The 26,893-nt window shown below is 47.5% G+C and overlaps 1 protein-coding gene across 1 annotated transcript in view; it reads left to right on the forward strand.

Annotated features, from left to right (window-relative positions):
* Positions 1 to 3,389: 3,389 nt before the first annotated feature.
* ada2a (adenosine deaminase 2a) overlaps positions 3,390 to 26,893 on the forward strand; it is a 74,359-nt gene continuing 50,855 nt past the window's right edge. The window contains exons 1-2 of the mRNA XM_072485359.1: positions 3,390 to 3,858; positions 9,905 to 10,127. Coding sequence (XP_072341460.1) covers positions 3,543 to 3,858; positions 9,905 to 10,127 — 539 coding nt within the window. The 5' untranslated portion in view covers positions 3,390 to 3,542. The remainder of the gene's footprint in view (positions 3,859 to 9,904; positions 10,128 to 26,893) is intronic.

Below are 26,893 nucleotides of genomic sequence, written 5' to 3' on the forward strand. Positions count from 1 at the left end.
AGGGGTCAGTGATGGGGGCTGGGGGGGTCAGTGATGGGGGTTGGAGAGGTCAGTGATGGGGGCTGGGGGGGGTCAGTGATGGGGTTGGGGGATCTGTGATGGGGGTTGGGGGGGTCAGTGATGGGGGTTGTGGGGGCTAGTGATGGGGCAGTGATGGGGTTGGGGGTGTCAGTGATGGGGGTTGGGGCGGTCAGTGATGGGGGTTGGGGGGGTCAGTGATGGGGGTTTGAGGGGTCACTGATGGAGTGTCAGTGACAGAGGGGAGTCATTGATGGGGTCAGCATCAGGGAGTCTGTAATGGGGTCAGTGACAGGAATCCAGTGATGGGGTCAGTGAGGTAGGGTCGGTGATGGCGGGGGGCTAGTGATAGGGATCAGTGATGGTGGACGCATTAGGGGAAGCCAGTTAACTGAGAATGGCACAGTGGTTAACACTGCTGTCTCACAGCGCCAGGGACCCAGGTTCAATTCCGACCTTGGGTGACTGCGTGGGTTTCCTCCAGGTGATCCGGTTTCCTCCTACCATCCAAAGATTTGCAGGTTTGGTAGATGGATTGTGCTAAATTACCCTTCTTGTCCAGACATTAGGTGGGTTTACGCAGTTGTTGGGTCTAGGTTAGGGTCCTTCTTCAGAGAGCCGGTGTAGACTCGATGGGCCAAATGACCTCCTTCTGCACTATCGGGATTCTATGATTCTCTGGTCCTGTGATTGAGTCTCACATCACAACAGGTCCCAAACTGATTCTGCGCTTTGAGTCACCCAGACCCGAAACGTCTGCTCCCTTCTCTCTCCACAGTGATAGGGGCGGGGGCTGTCAGACCTGCTGAGATTCTCCATTCTTGTCAGTTTTTGTTTTAGGTTCTTGCACCAAAATATTTTGCTTGGATCACACTGGGTTCCAAAGTGATTCTACTGGATCACACTGGGTTCCAAGGTGATTCTACTGGATCACACTGGGTTCCAAAGTGATTCTACTGGATCACACTGGGTTCCAAGGTGATTCTACTGGATCACACTGGGTTCCAAGGTGATTCTACTGGATCACACTGGGTTCCAAGGTGATTCTACTGGATCACACTGGGTTCCAAGGTGATTCTACTGGATCACACTGGGTTCCAAGGTGATTCTACTGGATCACACTGGGTTCCAAAGTTATTCTACTGGTTCACACTGGATTCCAAGGTGATTCTACTGGATCACACTGGGTTCCAAAGTTATTCTACTGGTTCACACTGGATTCCAGAGTGATTCTACTGGATCACACTGGGTTCCAAAGTGATTCTACTGGATCACACTGGGTTTCAAAGTGATTCTACTGGATCACACTGGGTTCCAAAGTGATTCTACTGGATCACACTGGGTTCCAAAGTGATTCTACTGGATCACACTGGGTTCCAAAGTGATTATACTGGATCACACTGGGTTCCAAAGTGATTCTACTGGATCACACTGGGTTCCAAAATGATTCTACTGGATCACACTGGGTTCCAAAGTTATTCTACTGGTTCACACTGGGTTCCAAAGTGATTCTACTGGATCACACTGGGTTCCAAAGTGATTCTACTGGATCACACTGGGTTCCAAAGTGATTCTACTGGTTCACACTGGGTTCCAAAGTGATTCTACTGGATCACACTGGGTTCCAAAGTGATTCTACTGGATCACACTGGGTTCCAAGGTGATTCTACTGGATCACACTGGGTTCCAAGGTGATTCTACTGGATCACACTGGGTTCCAAAGTTATTCTACTGGTTCACACTGGATTCCAAAGTGATTCTACTGGATCACACTGGGTTCCAAAGTGATTCTACTGGATCACACTGGGTTCCAAAGTGATTCTACTGGATCACACTGGGTTTCAAAGTGATTCTACTGGATCACACTGGATTCCAAAGTGATTCTACTGGATCACACTAGGTTCCAAAGTGATTCTACTGGATCACACTGGGTTCCAAAGTGATTCTACTGGATCACACTGGGTTCCAAAATGATTCTACTGGATCACACTGGGTTCCAAAGTTATTCTACTGGTTCACACTGGGTTCCAAAGTGATTCTACTGGATCACACTGGGTTCCAAAGTGATTCTACTGGATCACACTGGGTTCCAAAGTGATTCTACTGGTTCACACTGGGTTCCAAAGTGATTCTACTGGATCACACTGAGTTCCAAAGTGATTCTACTGGATCACACTGGGTTCCAAAGTGATTCTACTGGGTTTAAAGTGATTCCATTGGATCCACAATATTCCCAGGGTCTCCTGGAGCCTGGAGGCGGGGAACGTGTCGGCTCCCGAACCCCTCCCCCGGTCCTTGGCGACGGCTGTAACCCGGCACCTCCTGGCTGGTCACAACAAAGAACAAAGAAATGTACAGCACAGGAACAGGCCCTTCGGCCCTCCAAGCCTGTGCCGACCATGCTGCCCGACTAAACTACAATCTTCTACACTTCCTGGGTCCGTATCCCTCTATTCCCATCCTATTCCTGTATTTGTCAAGATGCCCCTTAAATGTCACTATCGTAAACCCGCAACCTTCCAGCGCCCTGTCTGCCCGCTTCACTCTTATGTTTAATCCTTCTCCCCCCCCTTTTTTCTATAGTTACAAACTCTCCAGTGATGGGCAGAGACTTTACCCCCCTCCATGTGCCAGGGGCACCCCCTCCCTGTGCCAGGGGCACCCCTTCCCCCTCCCTGTGCCAGGGACACCCCCTCCCTGTGCTAGGGGCACCCCCTCCCTGTGCCAGGGGCACCCCCCTCCCTGTGCCTGGCTCCCCTCCCTGTGCCAGGGGAACCCCCTTCCCCCTCCCTGTGCCAGGGGCACCCCCCTCCCTGTGTCAGGGCCCCCTCCCTGTGCCAGGGGCACCCCCTTCCCCCTCCCTGTGCCAGGGGCACCCCCTCCCTGTGCTAGGGGCACCCCCTCCCTGTGCCAGGGGCACCCCCCTCCCTGTGCCTGGCCCCCCTCCCTGTGCCAGGGGAACCCCCTTCCCCCTCCCTGTGCCAGGGGCACCCCCTCCCTGTGCCAGGGGCACCCCCTCCCTGTGCCAGGGGCACCCCCTCCCTGTGACAGGGCCCCCTCCCTGTGCCAGGGGCACCCCCTCCCTGTGCCAGGGCCCCCTCCCTGTGCCAGGGCCCCCTCCCTGTGCCAGGGGCACCCCCTTCCCTCTCCCTGTGCCAGGGGCACCCCCTCCCTGTGCCAGGGCCCCCTCCCTGTGCCAGGGCCCCCTCCCTGTGCCAGGGCCCCCTCCCTGTGCCAGGGCCCCCTCCCTGTGCCAGGGGCACCCCCTTCCCTCTCCCTGTGCCAGGGGCACCCCCTTCCCCCTCCCCCTTCCCCCTCCCTGTGCCAGGGACCTCCCCCCCCCCCCCCCCAGCAGCGGAGTTCTCAGTGCGCATTTGCTGAGTAAGGTGGAGTTAACTCAGCCGAGAGGGGAAGTTGTTTTCGGAGGTGAAACGTATCGTTTCCGCGCCTCTCACCCTCCTCCCTCGTTGTCCGGGTGGAACGTCCTGTGCGGGGGGCACTTTGACTCAGTGAAACCCGGGGAAATGAGCGCCCCGAGTTTGGGGAGGGTCCTGGCTGCCACCCCAGCCTGTCTTTGTCTCCTCGCTCTTTGCCAATCGTTGCCAAACCCGGCCGACCGCCCGAGTTTGATGGCAGTGGAGCGGTTCCAGTTCACAGGCGGCAACCTCCTGTCGTCCGGGAAAGAGCTGCGGGTGAATTCTATCCTCCAGAAGCTGAAGGGGAGGGAAATAACGGAAGGGGCCAAAAGCGGCCATTTCCCACCAGCAATGCACTTTTTCAGAGCAAGAAAACTAATTGAACAGAGCCTGGTTTTTAATATTATCCAGAAGATGCCCAAAGGTAAGCGCAGTGTTTATTCACGGACAGAGCTGTGCATTCTGTGTAATAATGTCCAACTTTATTGAAATCGCTGTCTGTCAAGTTCAGGTGAGGTGACCACTACCTGTGTTTGGAAACTGGGTTCAGTGAAGTGCGGGCTGGGGATTTCATGTGTCCGGAAGTTTACTGTAGCAATTGCTGAGGCGGTGACCCACATCAAAGTCTCTTGATTGGGTTGGTGCTGTGTCTGTAAATCAGTAACCTTCAAAGGGATACCGTGACATAACTTTTTATATTTCACTGGTGAACCTGAGGCGGTGCAGAGTTGAAGGGTGTGCTAATCACTGCGTGGAGAAATAGGAGCTGGGTGTGTTTCTCCACAGGCGGGTTCAGTGAGAGTTCAGGTCGCAGATGACTGATCGAGGATCTGCAGACACCTCTGAAAGGGACGTGCTGTCGTTTGAGGAAGCGAGCACCAACGTTATTCTGCCTCTGCGTGCAAGGGATGTTTGACATCTTTGCTGCATTTTATACCCAGCTGGCAGCTGTTCGTTCAGTTTGTTTGCTTGGCCTGCAACTCTTTTAATAGCACTGAGATTTGGGGAGAGCTGGGGCTGAGGGAAGTCCCAGAGTGCGAAGAATGACCTGTGCGCTCGCAGGTTAAATCTTTAATTGGGTTATTTACATCAAAGCGTCATAGAAAGTGCACATCTTTTCATATTGATGAACTTCACTCTCCTGGCACTGCACGTGGAAATTCAAGATTTGTGCCTGGGCGCACCCGTTATTTCATTATAATCTTTATTACTGTCACAATTAGGCTTATATTAACAACGCAATGAAAAGACTGTGAAAATCCCCTAGTCGCCACATTCCGGCGCCAGTTCGGGTCACACAGAGGGAGAATTCAGAATATCCAATTCACCTAACAAGCACGTCTTTCGGGGACTTGTGGGAGGAAACCGGAGCGGAAATCGAACGTGCAGATTCTGTATGGACAGTGACCAAGCCAGGAATCGAACCTGGGTCCCTGGAGCTGTGAAGCAACAGGGGAAATTCTCGCCATTATCAAGGACTTTACAGCGGAGCATTGAGAAAGCAGTGGCAGGATCAGTCAGAGTCAGCATGGGTTTATGAAGGGGAAATCATGCTGGACAAATCTACTGGAATTCTTTGAAGATGTAACTAGTAGAGTTGACAAGGGGGGAGGCAGTCAATGTATATTTGGACTTTCAGAAAGCGTTTGACAAAGCCCCGCATAAGAGATTATCGTGCAAGATTAAAGTGCATGGGATTGGGGGAAGTGTGTTGAGATTGTTATGGGCGAGGCGTTTTCAGAACCCCAAAATGTATCATGGAGTTCAACCAACCTCTCCCTTTAATGGATTCTTGCTTTTGAAGCACACGGCTTGTTCCCCAGGTGTGATATTACAATTATGGACACGTGGTTTTTAACACAAAACAATGTTTATTCCATGAACTCAACTTAACCCATTAAATAAACATTGGATCTCTTAACATCCCTTACTTCAAAGATAACCCCGAAAATAATACAACACTAAATAATCCCTCAAAATGTTCCTTCAAACTTCCAAAAGGCTTCAAACCTTCAAAACAGTAACACACCAGGTCACAGAATATATATATTTTCTGTTTGATGGCAGAGATATATCAGCTTGGTTGACTTTTGCTCCAGCACCTTGCTTTTCTTCCTGCAGCTCTCTGGAAACATACCGACACACCCAAGCTGCTTTTTTCAAACTGCCACTTTGGCTAACAGAGGCTCCACGCTGCTGCTTTCCCCCTGTTTGGTTGAAGGATGTGTTCTATATTTCAATGAATATGCACATTAGATGGTGGATCCCACTGGTGTTTGATGGCGTCAGGCTGCATTTGGCGGAAACAGAAACTCCAAGGGGATCTGTGTGTGTTGCTGTGTGTGTGAGAGGATCACAGATCAGCTCCAGGGACCCTCCATGTAATGGGAAGGAGAGCCAGGCACTGAGTGTGTACAGCAGCCTTGCCTGAGTATGTATGGTGAACAGTGAGAGAGGGGAGCAGCACAGTTTTGCTCAAAGAGCTCCGTTCAGTCCATCTCCCAGGCACACACTTCAGCAATATGATTATCTGCATTCCTTAAAGGTACATTGCTTAAATATCCATTTCTTAATGGTACTCTCACATGACAAGATGGATAGAAAACTAGTTGGCAGAAAGGAAACAAAGAATAGGAAATAACAGATCCTTTTCTTTTTAAAAATAAATTTAGAGTACCCAATTCATTTTTTCCAATTAAGGGGCGATTTAGCGCGGCCAATCCACCGAGCCTGCACATCTTTGGGTTGTGGGGGCGAAACCCACGCAAAAAAGGGGAGAATGTGCAAACTCCACACGGACAGTGACCCAGAGCCGGGATCGAACCTGGGACCTCGGTGCCATGAGGCAGCAGTGCTAACCACTGTGCCACCATGCTGCCCTCGGTCCTTTTCAAATTGGCTGGCAATAACTAGTGGGGTGCCACAGGGATAGGTGCTGGGACCACAGGTATTCACAATATAAATGAGTCGGACGAGGGAACAAAATGTAACATCCCAAAGTTTGCAGATGATACCAAGTTGGGTGGGAGGGTGAACTGTGACGAGGGTGCAGAGATCCAACAGCATGATCTGGAATGGTTGGGTGAGTAGGAAAATCAATGGCAGATGCTGTATAATTTGGATAAATGTGAGGTTATTCACTTTGGAAGCAAAAACAAGAAGGCAGATTACAACTGAATGGTTGTAAATTGGGAGAGGGGTGTGCACAGCGTGACCTGGGTGCATCAGTCGCTGAAGGTACGCATGCAGGTGGTGCAGGTGGTAAAGAAGGCTAATGGTATGTTGGCCTTCATTGCGAGAGGTTACAAGTACAGGAATAGGGATGTGTTGTTGCAATTATACAGGAGCCTTGATGAGGCCACACCTAGAATTTTGTGTGCAGATTTGGTCTCCTTTTCTGAGGAAGGATGTTCTTGCTCTCAAGGGAGTGCAGCAAATGTTTACCAGGCTTATTCTGAGGATGGCTGGACTGTCATATGAGGAGAGATTGGCTAGCGTAGGATTGTTTTCGAGGGCAGCACGGTGGCGCAGTGGTTAGTACTGGGACTACGGCACTGAGGACCAGCCCTGGTCACTGTCTGTGTGGTGTTTGCACATTCTCCCCGTATTTGCCTGGGATTCGCCCCCACAACCCAAAAAAGATGTGCAGGGTAGGTGGATTGGCCACGCTAAATTGCCCCTTAATTGGAAAAAATGAATTGGGTACTCTAAATTATTATTCTTTTTTTTAATGATTGTGATGAATGGCGGAGCAGGCTCGAAGAGCCGAATTGCCTCCTCCCCGCTCCTATCTCTTATGTTTCTATGTTACACATTACAGAATTTGCAATGACGAATCCAGCCAGCTCTTAAAGACTTGATCAGTTTACACCCTGCACTTACGCACACTATCCAGTTATTGTAAGAAGTCTTACAGCACTAGGTTAAAGTCCAACAGGTTTGTTTCAAATCACTAGCTTTTGGAGCACTGCTCCTTCCTCAGGTGAATGAAGAGGTATGTTCCAGAAACATATATATAGACAAAGTCAAAGATGCAAGACGCTACTTTGAATGCAAGCATTTGCAGGTAATTAAGTCTTTACAGATCCAGAGTTAGGGGTAACCCCAGGTTAAAGAGGTATGAATTGTCTCAAGCCAGGCCAGTTGGTAGGATTTTGCTAGCCCAGGGCAGATGGGTGGGGGGGTGAATGTAATGTGACATGAATCCAAGTCCTGGTTGAGGCCGTACTCATGTGTGCGGAACTTGGCTATAAGTTTCTGCTCGGCGATTCTGCGTTGTCGCGCATCCTGAAGGCTGCCTTGGAGAACGCTTACCCGAAGATCAGAGGCTGAATGCCCTTGATTGCTGAAGTGTTCCCCGACTGGAAGGGAATGTTCTTGCCTGGCTATTGTCGCGCAATGTCAGTTCATCCGTTGTCGCAGCGTCTGCATGGTCTCGCCAATGTACCACGCTTCGGGACATCCTTTCCTGCAGCATATGTGGTAGGGTAGTTCAGAACAGCGACCACGATACCACACAACCCTGCCATGGCAATCTCTGCAAGACGTGCCAGATCATCGACATGGATACCACCATTACACATGAGAACACCACCCACCAGGTACGCGGTACATACTCGTACAACTCGGTCAACATTGTCTACGTCATACGCTGCAGGAAAGGATGTCCCGTAGCGTGGTACATTGACGAGACCATGCAGACGCTGCGACAACGGATGAACGGACATTGCGAGACAATCGCCAGGCAGGAACGTTCCCTTCCAGTCGGGGAACACTTCAGCAGTCAAGGGCATTCAGCCTCTGATCTCTGGGTAAGCGTTCTCCAAGGTGGCCTTCAGGATGCGCGACAACGCAAAATCGGCGAGTAGAAACTTATAGCCACGTTCCGCACACATGAGTACAGCCTCAACCGGGACCTTGGATTCATGTCACATAACATTCACCTCCCACCATCTGGCCTGGACTTGCGAAATCCTACCAACTGTCCTGTATTGAGACAATTCACACCTCTTTAACCTGTGATTATCCCTCTCTCCAGTTGCTCCGTTTGGCCCTGTAAAGACTTAATTACCTGCAAAGACTCACATTCAAAGTATCGTCTTGCATCTTTGACTTTGTCTATATATATATAACCGAACACTTCATTCACCTGAGGAAGGCGCAGTGCTCCGAAAGCTAGTGATTCAAAACAAACCTGTTGGACTTTAACCTGGTGTTGTCAGACGTCTTACTATCCCTGACTAGTCCGTGCCATTCTATGTGACAGTTAATCTTATCTCTCACAATTGATTCTACTAATTTTTCCACCCACTGATGTAAGACTAACTGGCCTATAAGTGTTTGGCATTTCCTTCGCTCCCTTTTTAAACAATGGAACTGTGTTTGCATTTCTCCAGTCCTCTGGTACCTCCCCTGTGTCTATTGAGGATTGGAAAATAATCCTCCGAGCATCTGCTATCTCCTTCCTGACCTCCTTCAGCAGCCTCGGAAGCAATCTATCTGGTGACTTATCAACTTTAAAGGATTCCAACTCTTCTGAGTATCCGGTCTCTCAAAAAATTTTTTCAAAATTTTAGAGTACCCAATTATTTTTTTTCCCAATTAAGGGGCAATTTAGAGTTGCCCAGTCATCTACCCTGCACATCTTTGGGTTGTGGGGGTGAGACCCATGCACGCAGACACGGGGAGAATGTGCAAACTCCAAACGGACAGTGACCCGGGGCCGGGATCAAACCTGGGTCCTCAGCGCTGTGAGGCAGCAGTGCTAACCACTGTGGCACAGTGCCGCCCTTTTCCTGTCGGGAATAATCTTTCTGATTATCCCATCCGATATCTGTCTTTCTCCTGACTGACTATATCTGCATCATCCCTCTCCTTTGTAAACACATCTGAACTTGATTGCTGAGCCTACATTGGGCTTTTCACAATAACTTCAATGAAGCCTACTTGTGACAAGAAGTGATTATAATATTATTACATTGCAACAATGAATATCAGCAGGAATTATACCTCCAAATGATAAGCTGAATCCTTAGTCAAATACCTTTAGGAATATAGAAAAATAAGACTAATGTTGAACTTGAACAATTTCTTATGCCATAGGTGGTGCTGAGTTTTAGGTACCACATTATGGGAAGAATGCAAAAGCATTGAACTATTAAAGTTTATGTCATTCAGTTTGGGATTTCTTCCAAGTATCTCTTGTGCTGCATTCCGGTTAGCCAGGAGGAGGAAGTAATCATGGTGAGGCTGGCTCCCACAGGGTGTTGTTCAATCAAACCTCAACCCATCTGGATGGGAAAGATTTGAAATCTCAATCCTGACGGTCTACTCTCCAATCTGAATTGTGAAGTAAGCACCTGTATCTAACAACCATGTTTAATATCAAAACATATAGTTTATTTCTATTTTAATGGTGGATTTTAGACTGAACAGTTTATGAAAATGTCAGTGGGTTTCTGTTTCTTCAGGTGCTGGTTTACATCTCCATGAATATGCCCTACTGAGTGTGGATTGGCTTGTGAAGAATGCCACTTACCTGCCTAATTGTTACATTTGCCTCACCCCAATGAAAGGCATCAGGTTTCGTTATTTCTCCAAAAACCATCAGAAGAGGCTGGCGAACTGCTCAGAATGGATCTTGCTTGAGCAATATAGGAAGCAGATTCAAAACGTCACGGAATTTGATAACAGGTATACATTATTCAGCTCTAAATTGAAGCATTTAATTTGAGTTGCCTATTTTTACCCAATTCCCCCGACCTCCAGAAGGAGCTGATTCGTGTGGGAAAATGCTTCTGTGGAGATGGGTGTTTCTTCAGCACCTCACCCGAGTGACTATTGTGTCAGCCTTAATGGTGATTGTAGGTGAAAATATTCACCCGTAGACCTTTGAGTGAGTAAAGATGCAATTTATTAATTTTCAGAGCTCTGGGAGAAAATGCCTTTGACCCCGCGGTCTGAGAAGTACCCTTTCTTGCCTGAGCTGAGGTCACACTGGGTTAATATACAGAAGGAAAGCAGAATTATTTAATTCGCATTTACACATAACCAATCAACTCTATTCACGTCACAATTCTGGTTTAGGTGGTTTAGCACACTGGGCTAAATCGCTGGCTTTTAAAGCAGACCAAGGCAGGCCAGCAGCACGGTTCGATTCCCATACCAGCCTCCCCGATCAGGCGCCGGAATGTGGCGACTCGGGGCTTTTCACAGTAACTTCATTGAAGCCTACTTGTGACTATAAGCGATTTTCATTCATTTCATTTCAATTCATTACATGCATCTTCTATGCCATAAATGGCTACAAGTTAGCTCCTATAGCCTCTAATTGGCATGATGTGGAGATGCCAGCGTTGGACTGGGGTGAGCACAGTAAGAAGTCTTACAACACCAGGTTAAAATCCAACAGGTTTGTTTCAAATCACTAGCTTTCGGAGCACTGCTCCTTCCTCAGGTGAAATTAATTAGCAGTTTGCCTTACCCAATCAATTAATTACATAGATAACGGTTACGTAAAGTCATGGGGTCAATAGACCAGCCACATTGAAACATGTTCCAGAGGTTCATTCCTTGCTGGTTCCTTAATTTGGGGCCCCTTTGTCAGTTACAAATAGCTAAAATTACAGACATTGAGCAAAGGTTGCCAACGGCTCATTGTCTCTCGGATGCACCTGGTTGTGTTGCTCTTTTTAACCTTAGTCTATTTGCTCTGTTTAGGTCACCTTTGCTCATGAGTCGCCAGGTATCTTTATGATACCGCCACGTGGTTCAAGTTCAGGTTATGATTAATAACACAGCACACCACTTAGTAAGGATTAAAACAACGGTCATTTATTATATACAACAAGCAATATTAATACCCTACTACTACTATTTATATAACACACCTATCACTACTGGCCAATACTTAACTTAGGAAGAGCCCACCAGGTCAGGGAAACAAATGCCTTGTCCAATCAAATCTGGCCCGCGGGATTCAAAAGGCTGCTACAGGTCGGTGGCTAGGTGTCTCTACCGGATAACGATCGTTGGATTCAAACTTACGATACACGGTGGCTGGTCTTGCGAAGGTCTCGAGCAGGCGAAGACGAGAGAGAGAGATCTGAACTTGGACCTTCACTTTTATAGGGCCCAGGGGCTTCCCGCCGCCCGGGGCGGCCCTTGACCCTGAGTCCCAAGTGATTGGATTCTGTCCCCAGTCTCTGGGGTCGATGTGTCCAATGGTGAGGCGATTCCTCGATCGGGGGGTGGTTGCTCACCTGTCTTTGTTTCGGCCACTGCAGGCGCCGACAGGTCTGGCCCGGTATTCAATTGCTAATATGTTGCAATTGTTCCCGGGGATACCGATTTAACTGTGGATGTCTGAGTAGATTAGGTGTAAACAGTCCTGAATGCAACTGCGGATACCTGGGTTGATGGGCTGTTGATAGCCCTGAGTATCGATCTGGGCTACGTTCCCAGAGCCGAATATGCAAACCTGTCTGCAGCTGCCTGCTTGTGTCTTTTTGGCTGCTTTTCCCAGCAGTCTTTCGGGTTAGCCGTTTTAAACTGGGTTTTGGCCAGATTAATCGGACCGCAGCCATTTTACATGGCTCCATTTGTGAGTCACTTGTTTTGCACAAAGCTTTACTGCCTCAGCAGAAGACACTGAAAATACCATAAAAGCAAGAACATTAGCAGCGTCCAGCATAGTTTGTCCAATGTCAAGTATCCCATCGTACGTTGCAAATGATAAAATCCACTCCAACAGTGATTTGTTTACTGGTTATTTAACTGTGCACCGCATTCTTGTCGAGGCTAAATTTTACATTGTCCAGTGTTCATGTGCATTTTGCAGCAGGGAGCTCTGGACAATGATCAGGAGCAGAAACAATGGCTAATTTTCTGCTGCTACTGCAGCTTCCTTAGATGAATTCAGCTATCTTTGGACCAAAGATGATTGTGTTACCTCTGGAACAAGGAATAAAACCAAGCTCTGAGATGGTGTTCTCAAACCTTCTGACTTACACGAAAGCAGCATCAACATGCAACACTTTATCCTTAATATTCATTCGTAATTGAGGCTCCATAAAGGGCAAACTACACAACCTTAGCAAAACAACATTATTCCAATTTCAATACGGGATTACGGTGAGGATTCTGGATTTCAACATATAAAATCATCCCACCCAACTGAACTGAATTTGCAAATAAGGCTGAATAGCACCAATAAACTACTCCAGAATGGATCAGCATTTGATCTGATCCAGTCGCCTCGCCTTTCCTTCCCTCTCTTTCCCACCCAATTTCCAAATGTGCACTTGCTAGTAGGTGTCACAGAATAAGGAATAGGGGGGAAATTAAACTTTTGTGAGGGCCACAAAGAATCCAGCATGAGTTTGTCGAGTCAGACAGAAAGTTACTTTATTTACAACATATACACAGCACCAGTAGTTCACTCTTTAGCCGATACCATACTCGCCATCTCTGTTTATTGACCTGTCCCCCTCAGTGGGGGAGCTCATACTCCCCAAGCACCATGGGGAGTAACCAATTCCGTGCCCAGTGAGCGCCGCAGGGGTTGGATTTCTTTATTGACCCCTCTTTTCACATTATGATTTAATGTTGGTAAGTTTCTGTTGTGCTTTGTTATTTTTTTGGCAGTGCCCCTACAAGGAGCGATCCCTTTTAATTTGTTTCTGAGTTTGTTTCCTTTTGTCATATTGAGTTGATTGGACCCTAAAATAAATCATAGGGTAACCAATTGTCCCCAGTCAATGGGATCGGTCTGGGCAGGTTATAACACAAACTGAAACCCATTCCAGCACCACTGCCACTACCGCCAGCATTACCACTTTTTTAAACAAACAATTCCAATTAAGGAGCAATTTAGCATGGCCTTTGGATTGTGAGTGAGACCCACTCAGACAAGGAGAGAATGTGGAAACTCCACACGGTGAGTGACCTGGGGCCGGAATCGAACCTGGGTCCTCAGTGCCGTGAGGCAGAAGTGCAAACCATTTCGCCACCATGCCACCCAGCATTAGCACCTCTTTCTAATCTGGAGCTATTGAGGTCAATTGCAGACTTCAACTTGTGGAAGTCAAACAGAGCAGTCAAGGAACACATGGCCTACATTGGTGATGTTATCCTGCTAGACCATCTTGTAAAAAGGTGGACAAATCTAATATTGCATCCTGGGGAACAATTGGGGGAAAAAAATATGACATTGGATTTTTTTGTGAAATTTGAGATGGCTTCTTATTCCCAATGCAATGAATTCAAAATTTTCATTCTCCTTCCTTTGGCCAACTAATCCTTTGGCCATGTCCCTCTTTTATGCCCCTGTGTGGCTGCATGTAACCTCACATTCAGCAGGCTCTGACCTCCTTTGTATCACTTACTCCTTTCAGTGACAGAGCCATCTACCATCTTCTGGAATTCTTTCTATAAAACCCTCCAGTTTGTATCCTCTTTCCCAGTCTTCAGACTCTGGTAATCTTTCCTAATTCTTCTACTTGCCCTCAATGGTAATTTTAAGAAGTCAGCTTGTCTCAGTGGATAGCACTCTCCCCTCAGTAGATTGAGTTCAAGCCCCTGTCCAGGATTTGAGTCCCTAATTTTATGATGTTTTAGTGTAGAACCAGGGGAGTGGGGCACTGTTGCTGGTGCAGTGTTCCAGATGAAATGTTAAACCCAAACCTCTTCTGCCTGTTCAGGGAGAAGTAAAAGATACCTGCGTGTGAAAGAGCAAGAGAATTCTCCCAGTACCACGGTCACTCTATCCCTCTCAACCAACAACCCCAGAATAGATGAACTGTTTTGCTATGTGCAAATTGGCAGTGAATTCTTTCCTACAGAACAGCAGTTACTGCTTTTCGGGAGTAATTACTTGGCTGTGAAATGCTTTGAGATGTTCTGAAGCCATGACAGACATTAAATAAATGAATGTTTATTCTTGTGACTTGCTATTCTACAGAATGAAAGATCACCAATAAATGAACACAAATTTACATCCAACATTGTATTGTTCACAATGTTTCAACTAATTATTTTTGAATTAGTCATTGTTATATTGACAAACATGCCAGCTATTTGCATGTCCTGCTAAAAGCAATTGAAATGAAGGATTGGTTAATCTGGTCGAGTTGGTTGTTGATATTGGCCAGGGCACCAGGATAGCTCTCAAGACACTTGAATCATATCATGGGATTTTTTACCTTTGCCTGAACAGGTGAATTGAACCTTGGCACCTCCCCTTTATTGCACCAGGCTACCAATCCTGATTATGCATCTTGAATGGAAGCTGATGTTCAAAATTTCCATTTTTGAATTGGTTGAAGCTCTCCTGTAATTAGTAGATCCATCAAGTCATATTGAAAACAGAGGGCGCGATTCTCCGAGCTCCGCACCGGGGAATCGCCGCAACCGCGCCACGCCGCCCCGACGCCGGCGCGCGATGCTCCGAGGTGCGGGGAATTTGCGCCAGCGCGGCCCTGGCCGCGGGCCGCTGGAATCGGCGGGGCCGCTGATTCTCCGGCCCGGATGGGCCAAGCGGCCGCTCCTACATGACAGAGTCCCGCCGGCACCGTTCACCCCTGGTCGCTGCCTGCGGGAACTCTGCGGGAATGCTCGGGGGGCGTTCTTGGGGGGGGTGGGGGGGCTCCTTCACCGGGGGGGGCCTCCGATGGGGTCTGGCCCGCGATCGGGGCCCACCGATCGGCGGGCTGGCCTCCCCCACGCCCCACCCTGGGCCTACTTCTCGGCTTGGCCAGCCCCTGAAGACCGACCCCATGTTGGGTCGGGGCCGGCACGCGTTAGAAGTTCCCCGCGCATGCGCAGAATGGTGCGGTCCAACTGCACATGCAAGGGTTGGCGCAGCGCCCGCTCCAACACAGAGAACACAGCGTGAACCGCTCCAGCGCCGTGCTGGCCCTCTGTGGGGGCCAGAATAGGTCGTGCCCGGGCCCTGTTCGCGCCATCATGAAATGCGACAGCGTTCACGACGGCGCGAACACTTGGCCTCAGTATCGGAGAATCGCGCCCAGAATGTCAGGCATCATCTTGTCAATGTTTTCTGGTTCTGTCGGGCGATTGATACTCAATCAGCAACTGAATGTGGGCAAAATATTATCTTGTATATCTTAGAGACCTGAAACATTGCATACAGTCAAAGTAGAAGTAAGTGAAGTTGCCTTTCTTTATATGTTTTTAAGTAACGTATGGCCAATAATTGCATAATATGTCCATCAGATAATACAAAATACACTCTGTTAGATTAAAACGTTACATTCACGTACAGAATTTATTTCTGTACCATTGATAAAGCAGCTCATTTTCATTGCTGACAGCAGAATAAAAGGTTCTCTGACGTGAAATCTTTTCATAGCCTGAAGTTCTTTACAGCTGAGTGGGTGATGTGGTGTACCACTGGATTTTAAAACCAGTCAGTTTCAAGATCAGTTCCTGGTTTCTACTCAACATGAACATTTCAAATCACGTCTCCTTCCAGGCCTTAAGGAGCAGCAGTAAAGTCTATCCTATCGAGATTCTTGAGCCGTTCCCAGTCTGGAGAGCACCTGGCATAGACAATAGCAAAGAAAAACTCTTAGTGAAACTTCTGAAGTCATATTATAATGTATGTATTTAAATTAAAGCATGACAAAGGACTTGTAAATCCACTTTAATGTGGCAGTTACTCATTAGAGCAGCAGTTGTAAACATTTATCTACGTTTTAGCATGGGCGAATGAGCCTATCTATAGCTATAATAATCGAAGAGGGCCTAAATTAAAGATAGTTCAGCTACAGAATAGAAGTTGTTGATGCTCTCTTGAAATTGAGGATGACATCACTGGTCCACAATTGGGGGACAATTTAGCATTGCATATCCTTTTGGGTTGTGGGGGTGAGACCCACGCAAACACGGGGAGAATGTGCAAACTCCACACGGACGGTGACCCGGGGCTGGGATCGAACACAGTTTTTCAGCGCCATGAGGCAGCAGTGCTAACCACTGCGCCACCGAGCTGCCCTAGCAACTAAAACTGTTGATCAGCGCAGCCAGAAGCAAATGAATAAGGCGTTGCAGTCTATTGACAGTTCCCTTACCAACACTGTTTTCTTCAATGTGTCGTAGCAATGTAGGGAACATGTAGTAGTTGTGGCTTTGTACTCGCACTTGCCAAACTTTCAAAGACTTTTTGGAAAGCATCGATTTTGGGTGGCATGGTGGTGCAGTGGTTAGCACTGCTGCCTAAGACTCTGAGGACCCGGGTTCGATTCCGGTCCCAGGCCACTGTCCGCGTGGAGTTTGCACATTCTGCCCTTGTCTGCATGGATCACACCCCCATAACCCAAGGGTAGGTGGATTGGCCATGCTAAATTGCCCCTTAATTGGAGAAAAAAGAATTGGGTATTCGTTTATAAAAAATTTAAAGTATCTATTTCTTCTCGGTACCGAAAGCAATCATCATCCTCTCTTGAATTTGAGGTTCAGTTACTTTAGAATTGAAAAGCTGCCTGCAAGGTAACATATCAGCAAGCAAATCAGCCAGAGGACACAATTTCCCAAGGAGAAAAGCGTGGATTTCATACCTCAGTTCGTAAACTCTGATAAGTACCTAGACAGCTAATGTACATCTCTGTGGAACAATAAATGTGTGTGCTTGGCTCCCATATCAGAACACAGAGCCACAAAAAGCCTTGTATTCACAATTTTCACAATTCTTTTCAACACCAGCATGGTAGCACAAGTGGCTAGCTCTGTGGCTTCACAGCGCCAGGGTCCCAGGTTCGATTCCCCGCTGGGTCACTGTTTTTGCGGAGTCAGCACGTTCTCCCTTTGACTGCGTGGGTTTCCTCCGGGTGCTCCGGTTTCCTCCCACAGTCCAAAGACGTGCAGGTTAGGTGGATTGACCATGCCAAATTGCCCTTAGTGACCAAAAACAAAATGTGCATGTCTCATCTCTAGAACTTATTATTTATTGTGTGTATGTGTGTCTCAGCATTTGAGGGAATGGGTGTTTCATAGCTCTTACCTTTTGGATGTTGTGTAAACAAACATTTATTCTTTTTTTTGTTCATGTGCATTCTTTAAAGTCACAACACTCAAAAGGTTCAAAACACTCCTCAAAAACATGATGATAAAAACCTTATCTTGTCAGCCGAGAGGTAGAAAAAACGGGAAAAGTTATCCCCCACCTCTCCCTGTCTGTAACAAGATACTAAAGCAGCCTGTTTCCATATGCAGCAATGCCTGGACAATATTCAGTCTTATCCTGATAAGTGGTAAATTACGTTTGTGCTAGCAAGTGTCAGGCCATTGCCAACAAGAGGGAATCTATCCATTTCCCGTTCACAATCAGTGGCATTTATATTGCTGAATCCCCCCTATCAACATTCTGGGGGCTGCCATTGAACTGAAACTCAACAGGACCAGCCGAATAAACAGTAGCCATAAGAGAAGTTCAGAAGCTGGGAATTCTGTGGTGATTAACTCGCCACCTGACTCCCCAAAACCTGTCCATCATCTACAAGGCACAAGATGGAGTGTGATAGAATACTGTCCACCAAGGGGCGGAATGTGGCGCAGTGGTTAGCACTGCTGCCTATGGTGCTGAGGATCCGGGTCTGAATCCCGGCTCTGGGTCACTGTGTGTGGAGTTAGCACATTCTCCCCGTGTCTGCGTGGGTTTCGCCCCCACAACCCAAAGATGTGCAGGTTAGGAGGATTGGCCACGCTAAATTGCCCCTTAATTGGGGGGAAAAAAAATAATTGGGTACTCTACATTTATATTTTAAAAAAGAATACCATCCAGCTGCCTGGATGAGTGCAGCTCTAACAATCTCAAGAAGCACCCCATCCACATCTAAAGTAAACAATTAGTCCCTCCAGTACTAATGCACCCTGGCAGCAGTGAGAACCATCTATAGGATGCACTGCAGCAACTCACTAAAGCGCTTTCGACATTACCTTACAAACCCATGACCTCAAAAACTTTCTAAACCTGTAATCTCTGGAAGGACACTGGCGGCAGATGCCCGGGAGCACCGCCGCCTGCAACTTCCCCTACGAACCACACACCAATATGACCTGGAACTGTTACGGTTCCTTCACTGTTACAGGGCCAAGTGCTGGAACTCCCTTCCTAACAGCACTATGGGTGTATGTACACCAAGTGGACTGCAGCAGTTCAGAATTCAAGTGGCTCATCACCACCACTTTCTCAAGGGCAAATAGGGGTGGGCAACACATGCTGACCTAGCCCACAATGCCCATATTGTAGGAAATATATATATTGTTTAATGTACCTAGCAATGGAAAATGACCCAGAGCAGAGAAATGTAGGGGAGCCTCTGGGCAATAACGATCACAGCATAATAAGGTTTACTGTAAAGATAGAGAAGGACATGAATACAATAGAACGTAAACGGTGGGATGGGGGGTGGGGGCGGTGCTGATTTGAAGAGGATTAGAATGGAACCAGTAAAAATAAATTGGAAAAATTTACTGACGCACAAAGAAATAGAACAGCAATGTGAAGCATTTAAAGTTGTGATCAATAGAGTCCAGAAGATCACTAAAAAGTCAGTAACAAATTAACCGGCATTGATCCGTAGAACATAGAACAGTATAGCACAGTTCAGGCCCTTCGGCCGACAATATTGTGCCGACCACTTATCCTAATCTAAGATGAATAAAGAAATAAAAGCAATAATCGATTTTTAAAAAGGCATACCCTAAATACATGGACAACAAAGGAGAGGATGATAAAAGAGAACACTCGGGCAGCACGGTGGCGCAGTGGGTTAGCCCTGCGGCCTCACAGCGCCGAGGTCCCAGGTTCGATCCTGGCTCTGGGTCACTGTCCGTGTTGAGTTAGCATATTCTCCCCGTATTTGCGTGGGTCTCACCCCCACAACCCAAAAAGATGTGCAGGGCAGGTGGATTGGCCACGCGAAATTGCCCCTTGGAAAAAATTAATTGGGTACTCTAAATTTATTAATAATAAAAAAAATAAAAGAGAACAAGTAAGTTTTTTAAAAAGGCAGTAAAGAGAAAGCGCAAAGTTAAATTGCCAAGAAATGGCTAAAGGAATGATTACGTTTGCTCCAACCACATAATCTGAAAGATCAGAATAGCGATAAGACTTCGAAGAGATGTACAGACAATTGCAGCAAAATTTAATAATTACTTTGGTGTTTTCCGGGGAGACTAACATGGAGGATATGACATTAGAAGTAAATATCAAAAAAGTTATAACGGTATTTAAGATAGAAAGGGAAGTTGATAATTGATTGGCTAATCAAATTGAATAGGTTGCATCCATGCATGTTAAAATCTATGAGGGAAGAGAAAGTGAGGGTACTATTTTTGTATGAAATTTTAAACAAATTTCACTGCGTCAGGGACCAGGGGCTGGATTCTCCGACCCCCCGCCGGGTTGGAGAATCGCCGGGGGCTGGCGTGAATCCCGGCCCCGCCGGTTGCCGAATTCTCCGGCACCGGATATTCGGCGGGGGTGGGAATCGCGCCGCGCCGGTTGGCGTGCCCCCCCTGGCGATTCTCTGGCCGGCGAGAATCAAACCACCTCTCTTACCGCGGGACAAGGCGGTGCGGGCGGGCTCCGGGGTCCTGGGGGGGGGGCGTGGGGCGATCTGGCCCCGGGGGGTGCCCCCACGGTGGCCTGGCCCACGATCGGGGCCCACCAATCCTCCACTGCGCATGCGCGGGGATGCCGTGAGCGGCCGCTGACGCTCCCGCGCATGCGCTGCCCGGCAAAGTCATTTCTGCGCCAGCTGGCGGGGCACCAAAGGCCTTTCCCGCCAGCTGGCGGGGCGGAAATCAGTCCGGCGCGGGCCTAGCCCCTCAAGGTGAGGGCTCGGCCCCTCAGGCTGTGGAGAATTCCGCACCTTTGGGGCGGCGCGATGCCGGACTGATTCGCGCCATTTGTGGCGCCGGTCGGCGGACATCGTGCCGATTGCGGAGAATCCCGCCCCTGGGTTCGATTCCCGGCTTGGGTCACTGTCCGAGCGGATTCTGCACGTTTTCACTGTGTCTGCGTGGGTTTCCTCCGGGTGCTCCAGTTTCCTCCCACAAGTCCCAAAAAGACGTGCTGTAAGGTGAATAGGACACTCTGAATTCTCCCTCAGTGTAACCGAACAGGCGCCGGAGTGTGGCGGCTTGGGGATTTTCACAGTAACTTCATGCAGTATGTCTACTTGTGACACTAATAAAGACTAATATTAAGGGAGTGTTGGAAGATGGACAGCTGAAGGGTTTCCTCTATTAAAAAGGAGGATTTCATATATCCAAGCAATTATAGACCAATCAATGGTAGGAATGCTCAAAGCTGTCATTTAAAAAATCTAGAAACTGAAACTTGGTGAGCAGGGATTAATTTTCCTCAAAGAAGTCGACGAACGGTCGCCACCTCCAGGTGAATCCTAACAGTGAACCTATCAAGGCGAACTTAATTTTCACTATGCAGAGAAAGCTAGCCATGTCTGATAGCCAGGTCTCCGATTTCGGGGACTTTGAGTCCCTCCATGCCAATAGTGTCCGTATCCGGGCTATCAGGGAAGCAAAGGCCGGAACATCTGCCTCTTTCTCCTCCTGGATTCCCGGATCTTCCGACACCCTGAAAATCGCCACCTCTGGACTCAGCACCACCCTTGTTTTTAACACCGTGGACAAGACATCTGCAAACCCCTGCCAAAATCCCCTAAGCCTCGGACATGCCCAGAACATGTGGACATGGTTCGCTGGTCCTCCCGCACATTATGTGCACCTGTCTTCCACCCCAAAGAATCTGCTCATCCGGGCCACAGTCATGTGAGCCCGGTGAACAACCTTAAATTGTTTAAGGCTGAGCCTGGCACATGTTGCGGACGCGGTGACTCTACTCAATGCGTCTGCCCATAGACCATCCTCTATCTCACCTCCCAGCTCCTCCTCCCACTTGCGCTTCAGCTCCTCGGACTGCATCTCCTCCAACCCCATAAGCTCCTTATAGATGTCCGAGACGCTCCCCTCCCCTTCCCACCCTCTGGAAATTACCTTGTCCTGAATCCCCCTCAGAGGTAGGAGTGGGAAGGTTGACACCTGTTTACGAAGGAAGTCCCGCACCTGCAGATACCTGAATTTGTTTCCCCTCGCCAACCCAAACTTCTCCTCCAGCGCCCTCATAATCGGAAAGCTCTGCTCTATGAACACATCCCCCATCCTCTCAATCCCCGCTCTCCGCCATAACCGGAACCCCCCATCCATACTCCCCGGGGCAAACCGGTGATTTTCACAAATTGGGGCCCAGACCGATGCTCCCACATGCCGCCTCCACTGGCCCCAAACTACGTTTGATGAGTTTTGAATTATGTGAAGCAAAGGGTAGATGAGGGTAATGCACTTAACATAATGGCCCAGATCTTTTATTCTCAGGATGGTCGTACCCCATGGGAATCCTGCAATGGAAGACTCTTCGATGCCCCCACACACTGACTACATGGGTATTGCCCAGGGAAGTTTCAATTTCCAATTGTTAATTCCCCTATATCTGGAACCCTCCAGAACTCTTAAAGCCAAAGTCTTCAGATGGTCCTGACTCACTTAGCAGAATAGTTACACAGGATTAGAAGGATTAAAATGATTCCTAGCTCCTGTGTAGTAACTTATTTACCCCCCCCCCCCTCCCCCCCACCCTATTATCCACCTCCAACAATACCCCCGGATTCACCTGAGCACCTCACTCATTTAGCTAACACATTTACCTCTCTAACATAGAAAAGTGACTGGGACATTTAAACTTACTGGATAGCAAGCCAACAGTCACATAAAAAAATAGTGCTTGGGTCAGGTACCGCAAAGTGAGAAAAGGGACCTGAAACGGTATAGCAACAGGAATTAACGTCTTCTGGAGTGAGAGGAGAGCAGCAGTGCCACCAATCCAACAATAATTGCCACTCCACAAAGATTCAGCCCAATATATTTGATTTTCAAAATCTCATGGCTCAGGTCAGAACATGTGGTGTCAGGAGTGTCAGGGTCTTTCCTGTTTATCTCCTTTCTCTTATTTTGCCGTTATAATTTTTGATCCATGGTTGATTAATGGACATTTAATTCATTTTTCAGCTTGGTGAGATGATGTCATTGCTAGGTGGTGCTAAGGCATCAGGCATTTGGAGAGAGCGTTTTCAGTTCAGTTCTGTTCTGGATGAAGTTGGGCACAAGTCAGCTTTTGCTGTCTGTAGGTTAGTTAAAGAAGATTAACCGTATTTAAAGCAGTGCAGATTTGTCTGTAAAACAAAGGGAAGTTGAACCTAGCCAGCTGAAAACTGCTTTTGAAGACAATCTGCCTTCCTGTTTTTGCCACCAAGTGGATAACCTCACATTTATCCACATTATACTGCGTGTCATGCATTTGCCCACTCGCTCAACTTGTCCAAATCACACTGAAACATCTCTGCAACCTTCTCACAGCTCACCCTCCCACCTAGCTTTGTGTCATCTGTAAATTTGGAGATATTACATTTTGTTCCGTGAACTAAATCATTACTATATATAAAGTGAATAGCTGGGGCCCCAATTCCGATCCCTGCGGCATCCCACTAGTCACTGCCTGCCATTTGAAAAGAGATGAAGTTATTACTATTCTTTATGTTATGTCTGCACATCAGTTTTCTGTTTTTAAAATTTAGAGTACCCAATTCATTTTTTCAAATTAAGGGGCACTTTAGCGTGGCCAATTAACCTACCCTGCACATCTTTGGGTTGTGGGGGCGAAACCCACACAAACACGGGGAGAACCTGGGACCTCGGCGCCGTGTGGCAGCAATGCTAACCACTGCGCCACCGTGCTGCCCTGAGCACATCGTTTTCTACCTATCTCAATACACTATCCCCAATCCCATGCGCTTTAATTTGACACGCTAATCTCTTCTGTGTGATTTTGTCGAAAGCCTAATGAAAATCAACCACATAAACCACACCCACTGGCTTCCCCTTGTCAACTCTACTCGTTACATCCTGGAAGAATTCTAATAGATTTGTCAAGCATGATTTCCTTCTTGCAAGTCCATGCTGACTCTCCAATCCTGCCACTTTTTTCCAAGTGCTCTGCTATTATAAGACCATAAGACATAGGAGCAGAAGCAAGGCCATTCGGCCCATCGAGTCCACTCCACCATTCAATCATGGCTGATTTCAACTCCATTTACCCGCTCTCTCTCCATAGCCCTTAATTCCTCGAGAAATCAAGAATTTATCAACTTCTGTCTTAAAGACACTCAACATCCCGGCCTCCACCGCCCTCTGTGGCAATGAATTCCACAGACCCACCACTCTCTGGCTGAAGAAATTTCCCCTCATCTCCGTTCTAAAGTAACTCCCTTTTATTCTAAGGCTGTGCCCCCGGGTCCTAGTCTCCCCTGCTAATGGAAACAACTTCCCTACATCCACCCTATCTAAGCCATTCATTATCTTGTAAGTTTCTATCAGATCTCCCCTCAACCACCTAAACTCCAATGAATATAATCCCAGGATCCTCAGACGTTCATCGTATGTTAGGCCTACCATTCCTGGGATCATCCGTGTGAATCTCCGCTGGACCCGCTCCAGTGCCAGTATGTCCTTCCTGAGGTGTGGGGCCCAAAATTGCTCACAGTATTCTAAATGGGGCCTAACTAATGCTTTATAAAGCTTCAGATGTACATCCCTGCTTTTATATTCCAAGCCTCTTGAGATAAATGACAACATTGCATTTGCATTACGGACTCAACCTGCAAGTTTACCTTTAGAGAATCCTGGACTAGGACTCCCAAGTCCCTTTGCACTTCAGCATTATGAATTTTGTCACTGTTTAGAAAATAGCCCATGCCTCTATTCTTTTCTCCAAAGTGCAAGACCTTGCACTTGCCCACGTTGAATTTCATCAGCCATTTCTTGGACCACTCTCCTAAACTGTCTAAATCTTTCTGCAGCCTCCCCACCTCCTCAATACTACCTGCCCCTCCACCTATCTTTGTATCATCGGCAAACTTAGCCAGAATGCCCCCAGTCCCGTCTTCTAGATCGTTAATATATAAAGAGAACAGCTGTGGCCCCAACACTGAACCCTGCGGGACACCACTCGTCACCGGTTGCCATTCCGAAAAATAACCTTTTATCCCAACTCTCTGCCTTCTGCCTGACAGCCAATCGTCAATCCATGTTAGTACCTTGCGTCGAATACCATGGGCCCTTATTTTACTCAGCAATCTCCCGTGAGGCACCTTATCAAAGGACTTTTGGAAGTCAAGATAGATAACATCCATTGGCCCTCCTTGGTCGAACCTATTTGTTATCTCTTCAAAGAACTCTAACAGGTTTGTCAGGCACGACCTCCCCTTACTAAATCCATGCTGATTTGTCCTAATCTGACCCTGCACTTCCAAGAATTTAGAAATCTCATCCTTAACGATGGATTCTAGAATCTTGCCAACAACCGAGGTTAGGCTAATTGGCCTATAATTTTCCATCTTTTTTCTTGTTCCTTTCTTGAACAGGGGGGTTACAACAGCGATTTTCCAATCCTCTGGAACTTTCCCTGACTCCAGTGACTTTTGAAAGATCATAACTAACGCCTCCACTATTTCTTCAGCTATCTCCTTTAGAACTCTAGGATGTAGCCCACCTGGGCCCGGAGATTTGTCAATTCTTCGACCTCTTAGTTTCTCTAGCACTTTCTCCTTTGTGATGGCTACCATATTCAACTCTGCCCCCTGACTCTCCTGAATTGTTGGGATATTACTCATGTCTTCTACTGTGAAGACTGACGCAAAGTACTTATTTAGTTCCTCAGCTATTTCCTTGTCTCCCATCACTAGATTACCAGGGTCATTTTGGAGCGGCCCAATGTCTACTTTTGCCTCCCGTTTGTTTTTAATGTATTTAAAGAAACTTTTACTATCATTCCTAATGTTACTGGCTAGCCTACCTTCATATTTGATCCTCTCTTTCCTTATTTCTCTGTTTGTTATCCTCTGTTTTTGTAGCCTTCCCAATCTTCTGACTTCCTACTACTCTTTGCCACATTATAGGCTTTCTCTTTTGCTTTGATGCATTCCCTAACTTCCTTTGTCAGCCATGGCTGCCTAATCCCCCCTCTGATGACCTTTCTTTTCTTTGGGCTGAACCTCTGTACTGTGTCCTCAATTACTCCCAGAAACTCCTGCCATTGCTGTTCTACTGTCTTTCCCACTAGGCTCTGCTCCCAGTCGATCTTCGTCAGTTCCTCCCTCATGCCCCTGTAGTTACCTTTATTTAACTGTAACACCTTTACATCTGATTCTATCTTCTTTCCTTCAAATTGGAGATTGAATTCTACCATATTATGATCACTGCCTCCGAAGTGTTCCCTTACTTTAAGATCTTTAATCAAGTCTGGCTCATTACATAACACTAAGTCCAGAATGGCCTGGTCCCTCGTGGGCTCCATCACAAGCTGTTCCATGGAAACATTCAATGAATTCCCTTTCCTTGGGTCCACTGGCAGCATTATTTACCCAGTCCATCTGCATATTGAAGTCCCCCATGATCACTGTGACCTTGCCTTTCTGACATGCACTTTCTATTTCGTGGTGCATTTTGTGCCCCTGGTCCTGACCACTGTTAGGAGGCCTGTACATAACTCCCATTATGTTTTTTTTGCCTTTGTGGTTCCTCAACTCTACCCACACAGACTCCACATCATCTGACCCCATGTCGTTTAGTGCTATTGATTTAATTTCATTCCTAATTAACAAGGCAACCCCACCCCCTCTGCCCACCTCTCTGTCTTTTCGATAGGTTGTGAATCCCTGGATGTTTAAATGCCAGTCATGAACCCCCTGCAACCATGTCTCTATGATGCCTACCACATCATACCTGCCAGTCACAATCTCGGTTCAGATGGAGACCATCCCAACGGTATAGGTCCCCCCTGTCCCAAAACTGATGCCAGTGTCCCATGAAAAGGAACCCCTCTTTCCCACACCACTCTTTCAGCCACGTGTTAACTTCCCTTATTCTTGCCTCCCTATGCCAATTTGCACGTGGCTCGGGCAGTAATCCGGAGATTATGACCCTTGAGGACCTGTTTTTTAATTTGAATCCTAGCTCTTTATAATCTCTAAACAGGTCTGATTTCCTAGACTTGCCTATGTTGTTGGTACCGACATGGACCACAATAACTGGATCCTCCCCCTCCCTCTCCAGTATCCTTTCAAGCCGGTCAGAGATGTCCCGCACCCTAGCACCGGGCAGGCAACATACCATGCGGGACTCTTTATCCTGCTCACAAAGGATACTATCTATCCCCCTGATAATAGAATCCCCTACAACTAAAACTTGCCTATTTACTCCCTCCCCTTGAATGGCCTGCTGAACCATGGTGCCTTGGTCAGCTGACTCATCCTTCCTGCAGCCCTGTTCACCATCCACACAGGGAGCAAGTGCCTCATACC

The sequence above is a fragment of the Scyliorhinus torazame genome, chromosome 19 (assembly GCF_047496885.1).
Source record: "Scyliorhinus torazame isolate Kashiwa2021f chromosome 19, sScyTor2.1, whole genome shotgun sequence".
Lineage (NCBI taxonomy): Eukaryota > Metazoa > Chordata > Chondrichthyes > Carcharhiniformes > Scyliorhinidae > Scyliorhinus > Scyliorhinus torazame.